This window comes from Diabrotica virgifera, chromosome 2 (genome assembly GCF_917563875.1).
Source record: "Diabrotica virgifera virgifera chromosome 2, PGI_DIABVI_V3a".
Lineage (NCBI taxonomy): Eukaryota > Metazoa > Arthropoda > Insecta > Coleoptera > Chrysomelidae > Diabrotica > Diabrotica virgifera.
Window position 1 is genome coordinate 130,590,828 of NC_065444.1, and position 19,637 is coordinate 130,610,464.

General features: G+C 35.2%; 1 protein-coding gene across 1 annotated transcript in view; it reads left to right on the forward strand.

Moving 5' to 3' along the window:
* LOC114327520 (rotatin) overlaps positions 1–19,637 on the forward strand; it is a 247,415-nt gene that overhangs the window by 67,330 nt on the left and 160,448 nt on the right. The window contains exon 13 of the mRNA XM_050643983.1: positions 17,734–17,937. Coding sequence (XP_050499940.1) covers positions 17,734–17,937 — 204 coding nt within the window. The remainder of the gene's footprint in view (positions 1–17,733; positions 17,938–19,637) is intronic.

Consider the following 19,637-nt stretch of genomic DNA (forward strand, 5'->3'; position numbering starts at 1 on the left):
GCTCTCTCGTTAAATCCTCTCGAATTATTATATTTGTAGACTTCAGTGACCTTTTATTTTTGTAAACAACATTTTTATAATAATTTGAGGAAAATTTCACCAAAACTGGTCTACTTTTGTGGGTTTCTTTCTTGTTCAGTCGATAGCAGAACTCTATACTTCTTTCATCTAATTCCAGATGCATTGTAGTTGTAAATATAGCAAGCATAGTTTTAGACAAATTTTCAGGACCCGATGGTTCAGGAACTCCATAAATTCTAAGGTTGGTGCTTCTCCCCATTTGTTCCTGTTTCTTTTGGTGATTAACAAGAGATTTGATTGTCTCTTCCTGCTGCTGAAGTTTTCTAACAATACTTTGATTTTCTTCTTCAAGTTTGGCAATTTTTTCGTTATATTTCTCTTCTATAATCCCAGTTATAGTTTCGGTAAGCTTGAGGATAAACTCATCTGCTGTGCACAATTTAACAACAAGGTCTTTAACTACTGAGTGCAATTCATCCTCTCCCTTACCACTTTGACTTCTATTACCATCTCTACCCATTTTAACAAAACAAACTTTATAAAAACTTACTGCAAATCAGCTAAAAATCAGCTAAAAATATTTCTATGTATCTATGTATTTACGTCTGTGGTCTTAACTTTCACTTACAGACAAATTTTCAAAATTATACGTGCACGTTTACCACATATTCCAATACTTAATCGCAGCACCGCAAAACCACGTCTACTCTGTAAGGCACATTCTTTTCGACTAATTATCGAGTTCGAGTTAATTATCTAAGATCCATAAACATTTTTTACAATCTGTAGTTGTTTACTTTTGTTATTTATATTTTGTTCCGTCGCTAATAACCTTTTGGTGGATGCGACTTCTTTTTCTAATAAAAAAAAATTTAGATCAATCTTAATATTTTTAGGTCTAGAATCTACAACTTAGAGATTCGACATTTTTAATGAAACTTAACCTTAAAAGGGCCCGTAGTAATATTATAACTCCAAGAAAAAAGAAGAGGAAAAAAAGACAAAAAAAATTGTTAATTAGTGAAAAAATCCCAGGAACCCAATTATCGAAACGGCATTTCAAAATATTTAATCCCCGCGATGTTATTAAAAAAACAAATTATAAACATATTTGAATAATTTTCAAATGCCTTTTTAGGGGGAAGTGTAATTGTAATTTATCAATATATTTATCGAAAATATACATAAAAATAAAAAGAATAAGATTTAATACAGGTGAATATTTCTTTGGCATCAACCGCGTTTTTGCAATTGAAAATAGAGTAACATTTAATAAACAAATTCAATATCTCAAAAAATATTAAATATTTTTGGACCAATTTTTTTTTTTTTTTTTGATTAATACTGATAATATAGAGCAACTTCTCCTTTAAAATAAGAGACTTTATGGTGCTTGTTTAAAACGCTAAAAATAATTTTTTGCAAATTTGTTTTCAAAGTTTTATGTATAATTATTTAAGTAAATAGGGGGTTAAATTTAATTTAGTAAGTCTTATGTGAAAGATTTACGCTTCAACTTTGCAGAAAACAATCCTATAGACCTTCATTAGTAATTGAATAACCTCAGCAGTTAAAAAAGTAATGTTTTTGCAAAAATGACCCCTTTTTAATTATTTAAACAATGATCCCCTTGTATGATTTGGATACTTTCTTGAAAATATCTTTTGTATCCACCTAAGCTTTGATATAAAATTTGTTTTAACCTGTACGAATTTACATTTTGATTTACATGTAGTGTAATTTTATTTTACTAGACTAACTAACTAAAAAGGACAATCCATCAATTCATCAATTATAAAAAGGACATATTGACTATTGAGAAATTCACACCGAGAATGCAGTACCTCGGTTTTCACCAGTTGTTGATTGCTCTCTCAAGAGCGTCGCACAGGAACTGTGGCAACACTTAAGGCGCATTCCTGTCTCAACCGTACTGCAATCCCAGTGTGAATTTCACACTAGACCTGAAATAATTAGATTATATATAATTTTGATAATAATTTTGTGGTAGAATTCTGATGTTTTGAACAGGCAATGTAGGTGATTTAAATCTGCCACTGATATGTTATTATACTGAGCAAAGGGATTCTGTAATATTCCGATTTTAAAGGATTAGATATTAGAAGAGGAACATCCACGATTTAATTTAATTTAATGCTTGTAATATTTGAAGAGATATGTACAGATTTGGATGATTATGACAGGGGTGATGAAAGGACTAGTAGTGACCATTATAAACTTTAGTAAATATACTCACTTCCATTTGCCCCTGGCCTTTTCTTGGAAACTCTAAGAAATCATAATTACTCACAAAAATGATTTCTTTTCTGGTATCACAAGTATTTTTGCTACAAAATATACTTCATTTCCGTTAATACCAACGTTACTGTTATGAGGCTGGTAAATAGACCCCACTTTAATGAAATTGTTCCAATCTCAGGTTCTATAGGTGCTGGTTCGCTGAGAAAGGTAATTAGCTGATACCACTAAAAGTACCAGCGAGACTGCTTCTTAAAGTGATAAATTTAGAGAAATGAATTTGACGAGACGAGAATTTAACACATTTATTCTAAATTAAACAATTAATATTAAAGTAAAGTGAAAAATATATACATATATAACTAATTCTCCCTCTATATAAAAAAGATGAAGAAGAAGAAGAAGATATATACGCAAATAAAATAATGTGTACCTAAATATAAATAATTATGAACAGTAAAAAACGGTAATACATATATATTAAAAACTAAAACTAATGAAAATGAACGAATGAAAGATAACTACGATATTGTTTCTTAAATGGTTCCGCGCACGAAAATAGTCCGTTAGGCCTTTATTTTATGAGCTCATAAATATGTCCTTACCTCACCAGCTGGATATCTCTTGCCTCTGCCGCGATATGCAGCAATCTTTCACTCCAATTGTACGAGGAACCAAGTTGACTAAAATTTTAACGTCGTTTTTCGTAGTGATACTTAACGAGAGAGAGAGTATTTGAGTCTTCTGATATAACTATGTATCCACTATCACTATATTATACGAGGAGTGAGACACATACTTGTCTCTTCTGGAGCTACTGTTCTAATTTTTTCTTCAACGAGATAATTTTTGACCTTCTTTTACGGGAGATATATTTCTGTTCTGTAATTGTCACTTTGACGTTACCAGAGATGGGAGATGCCGCATATGAACGATAACATAAATAAGGAACGTACTTCTTTGAATTTTATGAATATTTTGTGAGAGTTTCGAACATATTGGCCGGCCTTGACAAGGCGATGTCTTGTCAAAATGTCTAAATAAATTAATAAACTAAAAAAAAAATCTCGAAGGACCAGATCCCAGATGGATCAGAATGTAACCGTAAACTAAATCTTATACTACTGTGTAACAATGCTAAAAACTAAAATTGAATCATAATACCTCTACTACAAATATGACTGGACTATCATGTCCTGGGCTATGACATTCCAACTTCCATGAGTTTGGAATCATCAATCGGGAGAAGTGAAACACGTGTAATGGGCCTAACATACTCCCCGGATGAAGTTTTAACTTTAATAGATCGGACTAATCCATCCTTACCGGGATATGTCTCAATCACACGTCCAAGTGGCCAACAAAGGGGAGGCGAATCGTCGTCGCGTAAGATAACTAGATCATTAATCTGTATATTTTTAACAGGTTTACACCATTTAGGTCGATGTTGCAGTTGATGAAGATACTCTAACTTCCACCTTTTCCAAAAGAGTTGTCGAGCTTGACAAATTTTCTGATATATATTCAACCTATTCGAATTATGTTGCGAGAGATCTTTTTCCGGATGAGCAGTTAATGCAGTTCCGATAAGAAAATGCCCAGGGGTAAGGCAGCCATAATCATTTGGGTCCTCAGAAAGTGGGGAGAGAGGACGCGAATTTAAAATTCCTTCTATTTGGGTCACGATTGTAGAGAAAACTTCATATGTAACTGTGAGATTTTTCATTATTCGGTATAAATGCCGTTTCGTGCTTTTTACGGCGGCTTCTTGAAGACCTGCCCAATGTGGTGCCTTAGGTACTATAAATTTAAATTCTATTCTATTTGTTGCACAGAAATCCAAGATGCAATTAGAGTTTGCATTATTTGCAAAAAAGTGGTGCAATTCAACGAATCTGTTACTTGCACCAGAAAAATTTGTACCATTATCACTCCATATAAGGGCAGGATTGCCCCTACGTGCTATAAACCTTTTCAATGCCATTAGATAGGCATCGGTTGACAAGCTGGTAACAACCTCGAGATGTGTAGCCTTTGTCACCATACAAACAAATACGGCGATATAGCACTTTTCAGTAGCGGCCTTTCGTAACTTAGAGGTTTTTAACAAAAAGTAACCGGCATAGTCGACACTAACTTTAGAAAATGGTCTACAAATTTGAACTCGGTCCTTGTGCATACCGGCCATCATTTGAGTAGCAAATTTTGCTCGAAATCTATGACAAAGAATACATCGGTGAATAACCTTCTTGACCTCATTTAAACCGTTTATTACCCAAAACCGTTGCCGAATATTAGCTAGAGTAGCTTGAACTCCAGCGTGTCCGAGTGATATATGCACAGACTTTATTAAAAGCGAGACTGTGTGGTCGTCCTTTGGCAACAAAACTGGATGTTTATGGTTAAAGGACAGCTCAGACGAGCTTAACCGACCACCTACCAATATAAGTCCACGTGAATTATCGATGAAGGGAGATAGAGACCAAATACGTGACGAGCTTCTTGTGCTATTGTCTAAAAGAACCTTGTATTCAGCTTTGAAATATTTTCTTTGGAGACTTTTAACGATAAAATTTTCTGCATTTAGTCGTTCATCCGCGGTTACTACCTTGCCTGACTGCAAGCGACTATTACTTCCCTTGAAACGAGCATTATGAACGAACCGAAATACATAGCTAACGGCCTTAACTAGTCTTTCATATTCAGAAAATCGCGAGAAAAATTCAACCCAGTCTAGCACATCGTCTATTGCGACGTGATGTGAACGAGAATGTTCCGTTTTTTCTTCCGGTAACGAGTCTAGTAGGATTAACTTTAAATTTGAATAGTCAATAATTCTTTCTTGTAAGAAAGAAGGACCATAAAACCACAGAGAATTATTTGAGAGTTCCTGAGGAAAGGAACCTCGAGAATTTATATCCGCAGGATTGCCTGAGCCTGGTACATGATGAAAATGTACCTCTGGAGTCAATTCCTTAATTAATGCTACCCTATTCGCAACATACTGTTTCCATTTAGACGAATCACTGGCTAACCAACTTAATACTATCATGCTGTCTGAATATATGTGATATGAGCTAAAGGATAAACCATTCTCAAAAACCTGTTTTAGAGTTGCAAATAACCTAGCAGCTAACACTAGTCCTGCTAATTCCAATCGAGGAATTGTAATTTCCTTTAAAGGAGCTACCCGAGATTTTGCTGCGACCAAACTTGACGAGACTGATCCATCTAGATAAAGGGACCTTATATAAGCACATGTACTGTAAGCATCCTTGCTGGCGTCTGAGAAAATATGAAGCTCCTGTTCTCGTATTAACTTGTTATGAAAATACCATCTCGCAATTTTACACATATTCAATGATTCAAAGCCATTGACCAACCTTAACCACTCCTTAATGATGGAATCGTCCGTGATGACGTCATCCCATCCAATTTTCAGTTTCCACAATTTTTGCATTAACAGCTTTCCCTTTAAAACAAATGGGTTAATGATGCCTATTGGATCAAAACACTGACTTACTATTGACAATATGCGACGTTTAGTAAGCTTACCTTCAATTAGATGACGAGGACTAGAAAAATAAAAACTATCTTCTTGCGGATTCCAATGCAGTCCTAACACTTTACTATTTTGAGATTCGTTAGTGTGAATTTCTACATTATCGCGAGCTACCAGATTGTTAGACATCAAGAACTGTGATGAATTTGAGTTAAACTTATGAAGAGAAAAACAAGCTGCATTCAGAACAGTATACAATTGTTCATACAACACTTGCATGTCATTTAACGTTTGGGTACCGGCTAAAATATCGTCTATGTATGTCTGATTTTGAATCGCATTGGTGGCCAAGGGCATTTCATGGGCATTGTCCGCTATATCTTTTAAAACTCTTTGACTAATGTATGAACTGCATTTTAACCCATATAACAACCTTTTATACTCAATTATCTGCAATGGGTCCGAGGTATCATTGCGCCATATTATGCGCAATAATGCGTGTTGTGTGGGATCAATGGCAATGTTCATATACATGTTACTTAAATCGGCAGTAAGAACGTACTTAAACATCCTGAAACGACATATAATTGAAAACAATGACGGCTGCAAATTGCCACCATTTAACATTACTTCATTTAAAGCAATGCCGTTAGAAGTAGGACAAGAACCATCGTAAACCACACGAATACCTATACTACCGTCCGCTTTCTGTTTCGAAACATTAAAATGAGGAATGAAGTGTTGATCTTTACCTACCACGGGATGAGGATCTTTGACTATCTGTGAAATTCCTACCTTCAAATGATCATTTATAATAGAATGGTATTGGGCAAATACTTCGGGATTAGCAATCAGCCTTTTTTCAACATTTAAAAACCTTTTCTGCGCAATTCTATAAGAGTCGCCTAGTTTAGACGTCGCATTTTGAGAACTAAAGGGTATAGAGATTTGATACCTGCCATCCGGCAATATCTTGGTTGTTTCTTTAAATATACGCTCAGCCATTTCAGCTTCAGACCCGGGTGTATGGATTATCGGTATCTCTTCAACCTTCCAAAATCTTTCCACGAGAGTGTTAAGGCTTTCATCATTTTCCTCCGACACCAGCAACGATACATGTCGGTCCTGTTCTTCACAAGATGCATAACTCACTAGACCCAAATTTCGAGAAGGATTAGTAGAATCCTTGTGACGATGATATTTTCTATCAACAGAACCACCAACAATCCAACCGAACAAGGTATTTTGAAGAGTCGGGAGTCCTTTACCTAGGTGAAATATGCCATCCGAGAAAAGTTTATAACAGAAATCTGCGCCGAGGAGAATAGAAATTTCTGACCTAACGTGAAACTCATCATCAGCTAATCTATACTCGAGAGGAATATTGAGCTTGGATATATCAATCTCTACCTGAGGTAACTCACAAGTGATATTTTCTAATACTGCACAATTAATATTTAAACTATTCTTTGTATTACTTGAATAAACTACGAGATCAACCATTTCTGTTGATTTAGCTACCCGAGACCCTACTCCTAGAACACTAGTTGTGTTTGCGTACGTTTGAAAACCTAGTCTTTCTACTAAGCTACTCTTTATCAAGGATAGCTGACTAGCCGTATCGATCAGCATTTTACACGAGATATAATTGCCAAATGCATCTGCTATTTTTACTTTACATGTGGCCAATAGAATAGAGCCCTTTTGTACTAGAGGTCTGCTAACAGCTAGCGCTGCTCGAGAAATATCATTTTCTCTATTGTCATTTAAAATAGTAGCACTCCGTTGTACCTGACTGTCAGCTGAAATTGTAGGAGATTGTCCTCTGGATGCATCAGCGAAGCCTCTTCTACTTCCCATATTCCTGTTGCCTTCACTGTTGGACGAATGGTGCAGGGACGAATGATGTTTTTTATGACATAAAGCACATAACTGAGACGAAGTACAATTAGCAATTAGATGAGAATGTCCTAGACAATTTATACAAAGCTTCGATCGTTTCACAAAAGACAACCTATCTTGAATTGAGAGTGCTTGATATGCGTGACAAGCGTAAATTTTGTGACCCGTATTATTGCAAAATGAGCATTTATTGACATATCCCGAAGATGGACTAGCTTTACGATTTACCACCGTTGTATGAAACGAGGCCTGTGTTTCCTCCTTTCTATAATGAGATTTATTCCTTTCTTTAACGTTTAGATTCTCTAGGTGAGAACATCTTTCATCTATAAAGTTAAGGTATTCATCAAGAGAGTCTATTTTTTCGCCTTTTCTTTCAAATTCTATAAACCTACGTGTACCAAAGTCTAAATGTCTATCAATAAAATTAATCAAAATCAATTGCAATAATTCAGAGTCAGAGAGAGTTAAATTATTTATAGCTTGCAACGTATTTTTTATCTGAATATAAAATTCGCGTACTTGAATATGGCTTGCATTACTATTAAGAGACTTAATATCGAGTAATTCGTTTAATAATGCTTTTATAATATTATATTTATTTGAATATCTATCTTTCAAAGTTTTTAAAGCTATATGAAAGTTATCATTTGAAACTGTTATATTATTAATCATTTTGAGAGCTTCACCTTTAAGATATGACTTTAAATAAATAAAACGTTGTACATCGGTAATTTCATTATTATTTATAATAAGGGCAGAAAATAAATCGAAAAAATTTGACCATTGACTAGGGTCACCAGAGAAATATTGAATAGAAATATTGGGTAACTTTACACTAGGTGCCGTACTTGTCTTATTATTGACTAGTACTTGAGTTGAATCTATTACGGCTCTGTGCTTCTGAGGATTCATCTTCTCAGCTAGACGAGCTGATAACTCAGAAAACAAATCCTCCTGAAGGGACCTGTCCACAGGTTCTTGTGTGTCAGGTGTAGCTAAATCTATTATATCTTGATTTACCGAAAATTTATCAAAGGCATCTTTTAACAGTGACATTTTATTTTCTACAATGAATAAATTAGTTTCCGAGTTTAATTTACTATTAACCCATTTCTGAATTCTGGTCATAGACGCTTTCGCGGATTTGCAATTTTCCTTAGCCGTTTTAATATCCATTCTTAAAGTTCAGAGAAGTACCTTCTTTAGAATAAATGTGTTAATTTATAATAAGAGAAACAAAGAAACTTAATAAAATGAGAGAGAAAAATTAATATGATCTTTAATGAGTTAAATTAATAGCAAAATAAGCAAATCACCAATATCTACTCAGATCCGGCTCGAAGGACCATGTTATGAGGCTGGTAAATAGACCCCACTTTAATGAAATTGTTCCAATCTCAGGTTCTATAGGTGCTGGTTCGCTGAGAAAGGTAATTAGCTGATACCACTAAAAGTACCAGCGAGACTGCTTCTTAAAGTGATAAATTTAGAGAAATGAATTTGACGAGACGAGAATTTAACACATTTATTCTAAATTAAACAATTAATATTAAAGTAAAGTGAAAAATATATACATATATAACTAATTCTCCCTCTATATAAAAAAGATGAAGAAGAAGAAGAAGATATATACGCAAATAAAATAATGTGTACCTAAATATAAATAATTATGAACAGTAAAAAACGGTAATACATATATATTAAAAACTAAAACTAATGAAAATGAACGAATGAAAGATAACTACGATATTGTTTCTTAAATGGTTCCGCGCACGAAAATAGTCCGTTAGGCCTTTATTTTATGAGCTCATAAATATGTCCTTACCTCACCAGCTGGATATCTCTTGCCTCTGCCGCGATATGCAGCAATCTTTCACTCCAATTGTACGAGGAACCAAGTTGACTAAAATTTTAACGTCGTTTTTCGTAGTGATACTTAACGAGAGAGAGAGTATTTGAGTCTTCTGATATAACTATGTATCCACTATCACTATATTATACGAGGAGTGAGACACATACTTGTCTCTTCTGGAGCTACTGTTCTAATTTTTTCTTCAACGAGATAATTTTTGACCTTCTTTTACGGGAGATATATTTCTGTTCTGTAATTGTCACTTTGACGTTACCAGAGATGGGAGATGCCGCATATGAACGATAACATAAATAAGGAACGTACTTCTTTGAATTTTATGAATATTTTGTGAGAGTTTCGAACAGTTACCTTTAACCCAAACAAATGTTACGTTAAGGACTAGCGTTTGTAATTCATCATCATCAATGGTGCTACAGCCCTATGAAAGAGCCTCGACCTTCCCAAGTCTATTACGCCAGTCAGTCCTATCCATTGCCAACCGTTGCCAGTTTGCTGCGCCTATTTTTCTCCCATCCTCATCTACACCATCTTTCCATCTAAGTTTTGGCCTACCCCTATTTCTACTTCCCACAGGTTGTGACATAAGGATTCTTCTAGGAGGGTTGTTATGCTGTGATCTTGCTAGATGTCCTGCATATCTTAGTCGTCCTATTCTTATAAGAGATACTACGTCTTTTCCACCAAATATATGTTTATATCTGTGGTATACCTCGTAGTTGTACCTCCTCCAAATACCATTTTCACGGATGCCACCGAATATGCCTCTCAGGATCCTTCGTTCAAATATAAGCAGAAGGTTTTCATCTGCCTTGGAGATGGTCCATGTCTCCGATCCATATGTCAACACTGGTTGTATAAGGGTTTTGTATATGGATATTTTTGTTTTTTGGCTTAAGTTTCTGCTTCTCATATGTCTACTCAGTCCAAAATAGCATTTGTTCGCTAGGATTATCCTTCGCTTGATTTCTTCTGTCATGACGTTTTCCTTGGTGATCAGGGAGCCTAAGTATGTGAATTTGTCCACCACTTCAAAGGTAGAGTTATCAACAGAGAATTGGTGACCGATGTTTCTGGCTCTATTGTTGGGTGTTGATGCCACCATCTTAGTTTTCTCCTCGTTTACTGTCAGGCCCATATTTTTTGAGGCATTTGAGAAGGTGGTATACATTTCTTCTAGTTTGCGTGTTGTGCGGGCAACTAGGTCCACGTCATCGGCATATGCCAAAATTTGGGATGATTTATTAAAAATATTTCCTCTGTTGTCTATTCGGGCATCTCTGACCGCCTTTTCCAGGGCTATGTTGAAGAGGAGACACGCCAGCGCATCTCCCTGTCGCAGCCCAATATTCGTTTCAAACGCCTGTGATTGTTCGCCCTGTATTTCGACTTTGCAAACGACTTTACGCATTGTAGCCTTAACCAATCTTATCAGTTTGTCAGGGATGTGGAATTCATCCATGGCTTCATACAATTTATTTCTTAGGACACTATCATAGGCCGATTTAAAATCTACGAAAAGATGGTATGTGTCGATATTGAATTCATTGGTTTTTTCCAGTATTTGTCTTAGCACAAAGATCTGGTCTGTTGTTGATCGACCAGGCCTAAAACCACTTTGATATTCTCCAAGAAGCTCCTCTGAATATGCACTTAGGCGACCATATAAGATGCTCGAAAATATTTTGTAAGCTGTATTAAGGAGGGTTATTCCCCTATAGTTTCTACATTCCAACTGATCACCCTTTTTGTGTAGCGGGCAAACGATTCCAAGACACCACTCTTCCGGGATTTGTTCCTCATTCCAAGCTCTTAGTATTATTTTATATATTTGATTAGTCAGGGTAGCACCTCCATATTTAATAAGTTCCGCGGATATACCATCACTTCCTGGAGATTTATTATTTCTTAGGTGTTTTATTACATCCCGTACTTCTTGAATTGATGGAGGCTCTAATGGTGTATTGTTGGTTGCTCTTGGGTTCGGTTGATTTGGATCTTCTACTTCGATGGTAAGTAGTTCTTTATAGTGTTCCACCCACCTTTTCAATATTTCTTCTTTTGTATTGAGTATGTGCCCCTCCTTATCCTTACATAGTCTTAGCCTTGGTTTGAATTCCTTTCTTGCATTATTCAGAGTTTTATAGAATTTTCTTGTTTGATTTTCCTGTTTTAATGCCTCAAGTTCTTCTAGTATTCTATTTTCATAAGTTCTCTTTTTTCTTCTATGAATGCACTTCTCTTCTCTTCTAAGGTCTTTATATTTTTGTTGTTTTTCTCGGGTTTTCCTGTGCTGCATCTGTTTATATGCATCGTTCTTTCTTCTTGTAATGTCCTCACACTCAGCATCGAACCAGTCATTGCGTGATGGTGGTTTCTCTGGACCTAGAATATTATTTGCTGCGTCTTTAATATTATTTTTACACATTTCCCATTGTTCGCTGATTGTTAGATTCTCATTAATTATGCAGTTAGTTTCGATATAGTTTTGAAACCTTTCTACCGTTTGCGGATTTTTGAGGAGTTCAATATTAAGGCGCGTTGTTTTGGTACTTCTCTCCTTCTTCGCGTTTGAGATTCTAGCTCGAATTCTTGTGCCAACTAGAAAGTGATCTGAATCAATATTGGCGCCTCGATAGGTCCGGACATCCATCAAGTTTGAGAAATGTCTAGCATCTATGAGCATATGATCAATTTGGTTGTTCGTTAATCCATCGGGCGAGGTCCAAGTTCCCATATGTATTTTTTTGTGTAGAAAACATGTGCTTCCTACGATCATGTTCTTTGCGGCTGCGAAGGTGACTGCTCGGTGTCCATTCGAATTGGTATTGTTATGGAGACTATATTGACCGATGTGCGGTAGATATATATCTTCCCTTCCGATTTTTGCATTCAGATCACCGATTACTATTTTAATGTCACTTCTGGGACAACTGTCATATGCTCTTTCTAATTCATCATAGAATTCGTCTTTTTCTTCGTCTTCCTTGTCCTCTGTTGGGGCATGTACATTAATAAGACTTATATTAAAGAACTTGCCCCTGATCCTTAAGCAGCTCATTCGTGGATTAATCGGCTTAAAATCTATAACCAAATGCTTGACTTTATTATTGACTATAAAGGCTGTCCCAAATTCATGTCTAGTTCTATGGCAGCTATAGGACATGTTGTAGTTTGTTTTTTGGATTATGCCATGACCTGTCCATCGTACTTCTTGTATTGCAGTAATATCGGCGTTATATTGTGCTAATATATCGCATAGTTTGCGGATATTTCCAGGTTCGTTGAGTGTGCGAACGTTCCAGGTAAATGTTTTAAGATCATTGTCCTTATTTCGTTGCATTGGTCGTCGTTGAGATTTCCGTCCGGCATCTTTAACTTTCGATTTCGTAACCATGGATTTTTCCTGGGTTGGGTAGTTAACCCAACGCCAAACCCCCTTTTCGGAGGGCCATTTCACCCGCTCTCGTCAGTTCCCGACCCAACTTTCCACCCGGGTTGGATACCGGATCTCCAGATTGGGTTGCTCGGTTAACAGGGGACACCAACGTGAAGGTGAGAGTCGGATTTGAGTAGAAGAAGCTAAGTGGAGTAAACTGGAATCAACTCCATGTTTTCGCATTCTACCCCTTTATCCCCCAGCGTTTGTAATTAATTTGTAGAAATATTTTAGTTTTTAAAAGTTTAATGTAAATCAGTATTTGCAATACTGATTTAAAATCTGAGAGTATTACTGCCCTAGATATTTTATTTTTAATACTCAAGTCGATAGTTTAATTTATATATAGCAAAGGCTTCTATAAAAATTGTGTAGATGTTTGATATTCGTACTTCTCCACAAGTTGGATGGGTTAATATGGATTTTACAACTGCGTTTTTTTATCCAGGGTATAATATAAGAGTGATGTTCATTTATTCTAGTATTTAGTCTTGAAGTTTCACCCAAATAAAATTGTTGCGTTATAGTTTTTTGGTTGGAATTACTTGACCTTGAATGGTAAATACTAAGCCTTACGGCTCAGAAATATCTATCCTCATGGTAGCCTTAGATTGACGCAGTATTGTAGGTATACACAGTCCTGACAGATATCATTGGAATACCAACCATGGAAAAGAAAAGGTTCAAATCATAATATACATATACATCATTTTTTCTATGTTGGATAGATGCCACAGTTTAAATGGCGTTATGGTATCCACAGAGCTAATGGCGTGGTGTAACGAAGATGTGTTTGATTGATTCTAAAAATAAATTCTTAATTGTTTGTCTAATTGTTTGTCTATAATTCCTCCCTTCTATTTCTCTATAAGAATTCATTTAATCTGCATATATGTTTATCTATAAGGCCTGTACATATACAGTATTTCTCATGATCATCTTTCAGTGCGTCACAGTTTTTCGATTTCTTTCTAACGCATTAAATTGTATGTGACAGAAAAAAAGGCACGTCGGTGATTACATTTCGTCGGTGACATTTTTATAACATTTATTCTAGTTGTCGATAGATGGCGCCATAATAAAAAAATATTTTTTTTAATTAGATAATAATATTACAAATATAATCTGTATAATTTATAAGACTATACAAATCAAAGAAAATACCATTTTATAAATGCAAGAAACACTTTTGATTTGTTTTTATTCCAAATTGAAAATAAAATGTGAAATAAAACTGTCAGATTTAACTAAAATGTCATGTTAGAATAAATGTCATAAATGTGTATTATCACGGACTTACCCTTTTTCCTATCATTTGTTACGCACTGAAAAATGATCATGAGAAATACTGTACCGTAGATATTAAAGTATTATTTCAAACAAGATTATTTATGTAAAATCAATGGGAAAATCCCAATAGTTGGCTGTATACCATAGTTTAAAAAACTCATACAGAAGTAAAAACTTCAAATTGTATACTGGTATAAAATCGTTTATTAAAAACTATCTAAAATGTCATCCAAATGGATTGCAAAACGTTTTCGTTCTAATTCAGAACATCTTCAGTGCATTCTGCTGAGTAGTTGGAACTAGCACACTATTTAAAGTGGTAACCCCATAATATATGGTTTACGTAATTATATTTTAATAAAATATGGTGACTACAAGTCGATGTTGTTAGATTTACATGCTCAAAGGGCAACATGTTTCCTTGCTCGAAAATGCTAGGTACTTGCCAGTTCAATTCACTTGGCCAACTGAGTTGGTCTGTGCTCATTGAACTGGCATAATATTACCTAGTATTTTCGAGCAGGGAAACATGTTGCCCTTTTGAGCTTGTATTCAAATAAATCTAACAACATCGACTTGTAGTCACCATATTTTATTAAAATGTAATATGTAAACCATATATATTATGAGGTTACCACTTTAAATAGTGTGCTAGTTCCAACTACTCAGCAGAATGCACTGAAGATGTTCTGAATTAGAACGAAAACGTTTTGTAATCCAAGTTTTTACTTCTGTATGAGTTTTATTATTTATCTACTTTATATTCAGTACTTACACGTATCTTTTATTTTCCATTTATTTGTTCTAATGTTATTTCAATACTATGCTAGAAATATTATTTAAAAAATAAGAACAGTTACATTAACATTATTTTTTTTGTTTTTTACATCTATTTTTATTTTTCATGTTTATTTACTTTTCGTTCTATCCAATTTACAATATCTGACACGGTACGATGTCCCTTGTAAACCGTTGGAAATCCTTTATCGAATAGTTTTATTGTTGGATATGCTGATATTTTCTCACTTGTTGCTACTTCCTTTTCCGAAGTTGCATCAATTTTACCAATTACAACGTTTGATTTTTTCTTGTGCAAGATCTCCGATATTTTTTGATATTCTGGAGCGAATTCCTGACAGTGAAAACATTCTGGATCATAGAATTCAACTAGAAGATACGGATTGTTGGAAATAGCTTCTTTAAAAGTAAAGTCGTACAATTTCTGAATTTCATTATCATACGTCGGTATACTTAAAAAGGTTTGTGGAATTGCTTTTATCAATATAAAAAATCTAAATAATACGTTAATCAACATTTTTCTCTGTCAGTTTTGACAGTGATTTATTTCTCTGTTTTTTCTTCTGTTTTTTTTTGCAATTAGTCTATAAAAGGTAGACTATATTAGAAATCCAACCAAACTAATATCTGCTTCAATATGTAACAATATTGGGATCGTGCAAGTTCAGCAAAGCGACACCTGGTTTCCACGCTCAGCAACATTATTCGCACTTTTAATTATATTGGCCAAGTATATCAGTCCTGGTTACTGGATAAGTGTCAAGGCCATAGTCCAAAAAAATAATAAGAAGAAAAAAATAAGATTCAGGTTATGTTACTAAAACGTAAACAATTGTATGTAGTAAATAAAATTATCCACGAGGAAAAATTTTTCCTGTAGTTGGCTGTATACCATTACAAAAACATAAAATCCTTTATAAAAGGTATATTTGTTAAAATCCCTATACAGGGCTACATCAAAGACATAACTAGTTTTCAATCGGTTGACCGATCATCATCAGTGTATTCTCAGAATCTAACATGGTAACCACCAAAGTAAAAAATATTTGGGTATAAACCCTTTATAATTAATCCGTCATAGGAACATATGAAAATGATGTGGTTTTGAACATGGATGTATAAAATATCCAATGTTTCACGCTCGAGGTACCAGTGAGCTCAATTTGACTAGTTCACATCATGGCTGTATGGAAGCAAGTGGCGTGAAGACGCAAGTGAAGACTTGCTTCCATACAGCCATGATGTGAAGTAGTCAAATTGAGCTCACTGGTACCTCGAGCGTGAAACATTGGATATTTTATACATCCATGTTCAAAACCACATCATTTTCATATGTTCCTATGACGGATTAATTATAAAGGGTTTATACCCAAATATTTTTTACTTTGGTGGTTAGCATGTTAGATTCTGAGAATACACTGATGATGATGGGTCAACCGATTGAATTATGTCTTTGATGTAGGCCTGTATAGGGATTTTAACAAATATACCTTTTATAAAGGATTTTATGTAAATAAAATTAGTTATTAAAATGCAGTATTGCAAGCAAAATACAATTAATTAAATTTACCTTTATATAATAATTGCATATCATATCAATATTGTGGAGCAATATATAATTTTTCTTCTTCAGTGACAGTAGGTATGCAATATACGTCAATTTGACAATATGAATTATTTAAGAAAGTTGCAATATTTCTCCGCTATTCTCGCGCGATCGTTTCTCGTATCCCCTCCAAGTACTTGCACACCGCGAATAGATGTGCTGTATTTTTTATATTAATGAGAATATAATAAGTCTGGATCCCGCGTATAAAAAAAAGTTGATTAATAGCAAGCTGAAAATTTGTTAATAGCTTAAGGGTGTCTAGTCGGATAAACTTTGATATATGGGAACACTGCAACAGGGGCACTTTTAATTGTGGAACAGGTTAAAAATTTGTAACGGTCAGACCACGAAAACGGCACATGTATTTTGTCCGACAGAACAGACTTAAACTCTTCGAACAGGGATTAAACTCTCATGCAAAAATCAGACTGTTATTTATCACCAAATGGGAGTTTTAATGAGTGGAACATGTAGAATATGTCAAATGACAGGAATTATGACAGGTGATAAATAGCAGTCTGATTTTTGCATGAGAGTTTAATCCCTGTTCGGAGAGTTTAAGTCTGTTCTGTCGGACAAAATAAATGTGCCGTTTTCGTGGTGTGACCGTTCCAAATTTTTAACCTGTTCCACAATTAAAACTGCCCCTGTTCCAGTGTTCCCATATATCAAAGTTTATCCGACTAGACACCCTTAAGCTATTAACAAATTTTCAGCTTGCTATTAATCAACTTTTTTTTCATACGCGGAATCCAGACCTATAACTAATATTTTAATATTTTGATGCTTATCTTTTCTTTCTTTTTGACGTTCTAGACGTCACTAGACATTTCTAGGTTATTCAATGACGTGTCAAGATTCTCCAACTTAATATATACTTCTTTTACGTCAAGGGACTTTTTCTACATAGAATAAATTCATTTACTTCTCGGCATAAAAGTAAACGGTGCAACAAGTGAAGGGTCCAAATTGTATTAGCTCAATGTGCCCATATGTCTACTAACGTGGCGGTTACTGTATATTACAATTTTTATTTTCAGGTCTTCTTTTGTTTTTTACTGAGGAGCGCTTTAAACAAGATGCTATTATAGTTATCTTCTTATTAGTTTTTAAAGATTTTATTAGGGGAAGCCCATCAAGAGCTAATTTTAGTCTTCCTGAAATTTTAATTAGCAAAATTAACCTTCCATTTACTTGTCATTCTCATTGGACAATTAGTGAATATACAAATAACAGTTTACGAGGTAAGTACTAATCAGTGAAATAATTATTAATTATCAAAAATACTGTGTAGTTACACATTCTGGGTGTTCATGATGTTCATTTTTGCAAATGAAATAATTATATTCCATGGTACAATATATTCCATGAATATACGACTGTTTTGAATTCGGTATGAAAGTGTCGATTTGAATGGTCCAATGTGCTGAATTGTACAATAATAAAGGCTCCCAAATTTTAAAATACTGTAGCGGTTATTTACTGTAATTACTTCTAATTACAATAAAACTAGCGTTTCGTAATTTATATACGACTTTATTTTTTATTTATACAAGTTTACTTTACAAACTTTAGCTTAAGACTAACTCTATTTACAAATATGTCCTATTTATATATGCGATACAGATATTCCAGAAATATCTATATATCTCCAGCTATGTCCATGTGACCGCTTGCACGTCATCGGCGCTGCATCGGCGTATCTCGAAACATCGATAGTGTTCTGTCTGTCCCGAGACGGGAGCTGGTATACGAGGGTAGGTCAATAATTATTTTGTTACACTGCTCCCCTCTTAAGATCTGAGCGTCCCGATCAGCAACTCTAGATGGCCCAGGATGGCGGAATCTACAGGATTCTCCAGCTCTGCATACACCCCTAGAAAAGAAGTAACAGTCTACTGTCTTTGAAGGGTATGACATCTTCGGGTTCATGCAACACACAGTAATCCGTACGCCAGTTTCTCTGAAGATCACTTCCAGCATGCTTCTCACAATCTTCCAATCCAGATTTTCTACTGCATGGCCAATTTTTGGTAAAGCCAAATCTTTGATGTCATAATTACAGACCATTTTCTTCAAATTAGTTAGAGCACGCCATATGTTCTCGTAGCTTGGCGTGTCCGTATAAGACTTCCTGGTCACTATATACAGCAAAGATCGAGGACCATCTTCCAATCGCAATACTCTTCCAATTTTAGGTTGTTGATTCCTTAACTCGTCCAGGCGGCCGAACTTTCTATTGAATACGGACGAGATTCCTTTAGTCATCTCGAGGTCTTGTGCAACACAGTGGGCTAGAGAGACGTTTTTTGGAACACCAAACAGATCTTGCTGAACTTCTGTGGTCACGCCGAATCTAGCACTCTTTCTTTCTGCGTAATTTGACATAAATTCCTTAAAACTTGGCTGTGGTGCATCTTTCATCTCCTGTTGGAGGACTCGGGCTTCCTCTGTTTCATTTGAGCCAGCATATGGTGCAAGACGATTTATGTGAATAACTTTTGGTTTACCGTTTGGTAACTTCTTAATTCTGTATATTACGTCATTTATTTTCTTCTTAACTTCATACGGACCTTCCCATTGTCTTTGCAGTTTAGGACACAGGCCTCGACGACGTTGTGGATTATAAAGCCAGACAAGATCACCTACTTCGAAGCTTTCATTCTTGCAGCGAGAATCATATTGATCTTTCATTCTGTCACTGGCTATCTGGATGTGTTGTCGGGCAAGTTCATGAATGTTGTTCATTCGTAACTTCAGGCGGTCTACGTATTCTTCGCCTGCAACATATTCCTCGGAAGGTCTGCAGCCAAACTCTAGGTCGCAGGGCAAACGAACTTCACGACCCAACATCAGGCAGGTTGGTGTTTGACCTGTAGTTTCATTCACGGCCGAGCGGTAGGCCATCAGGAATAAATGAATGTGTTGGTCCCAATCTCGCTGA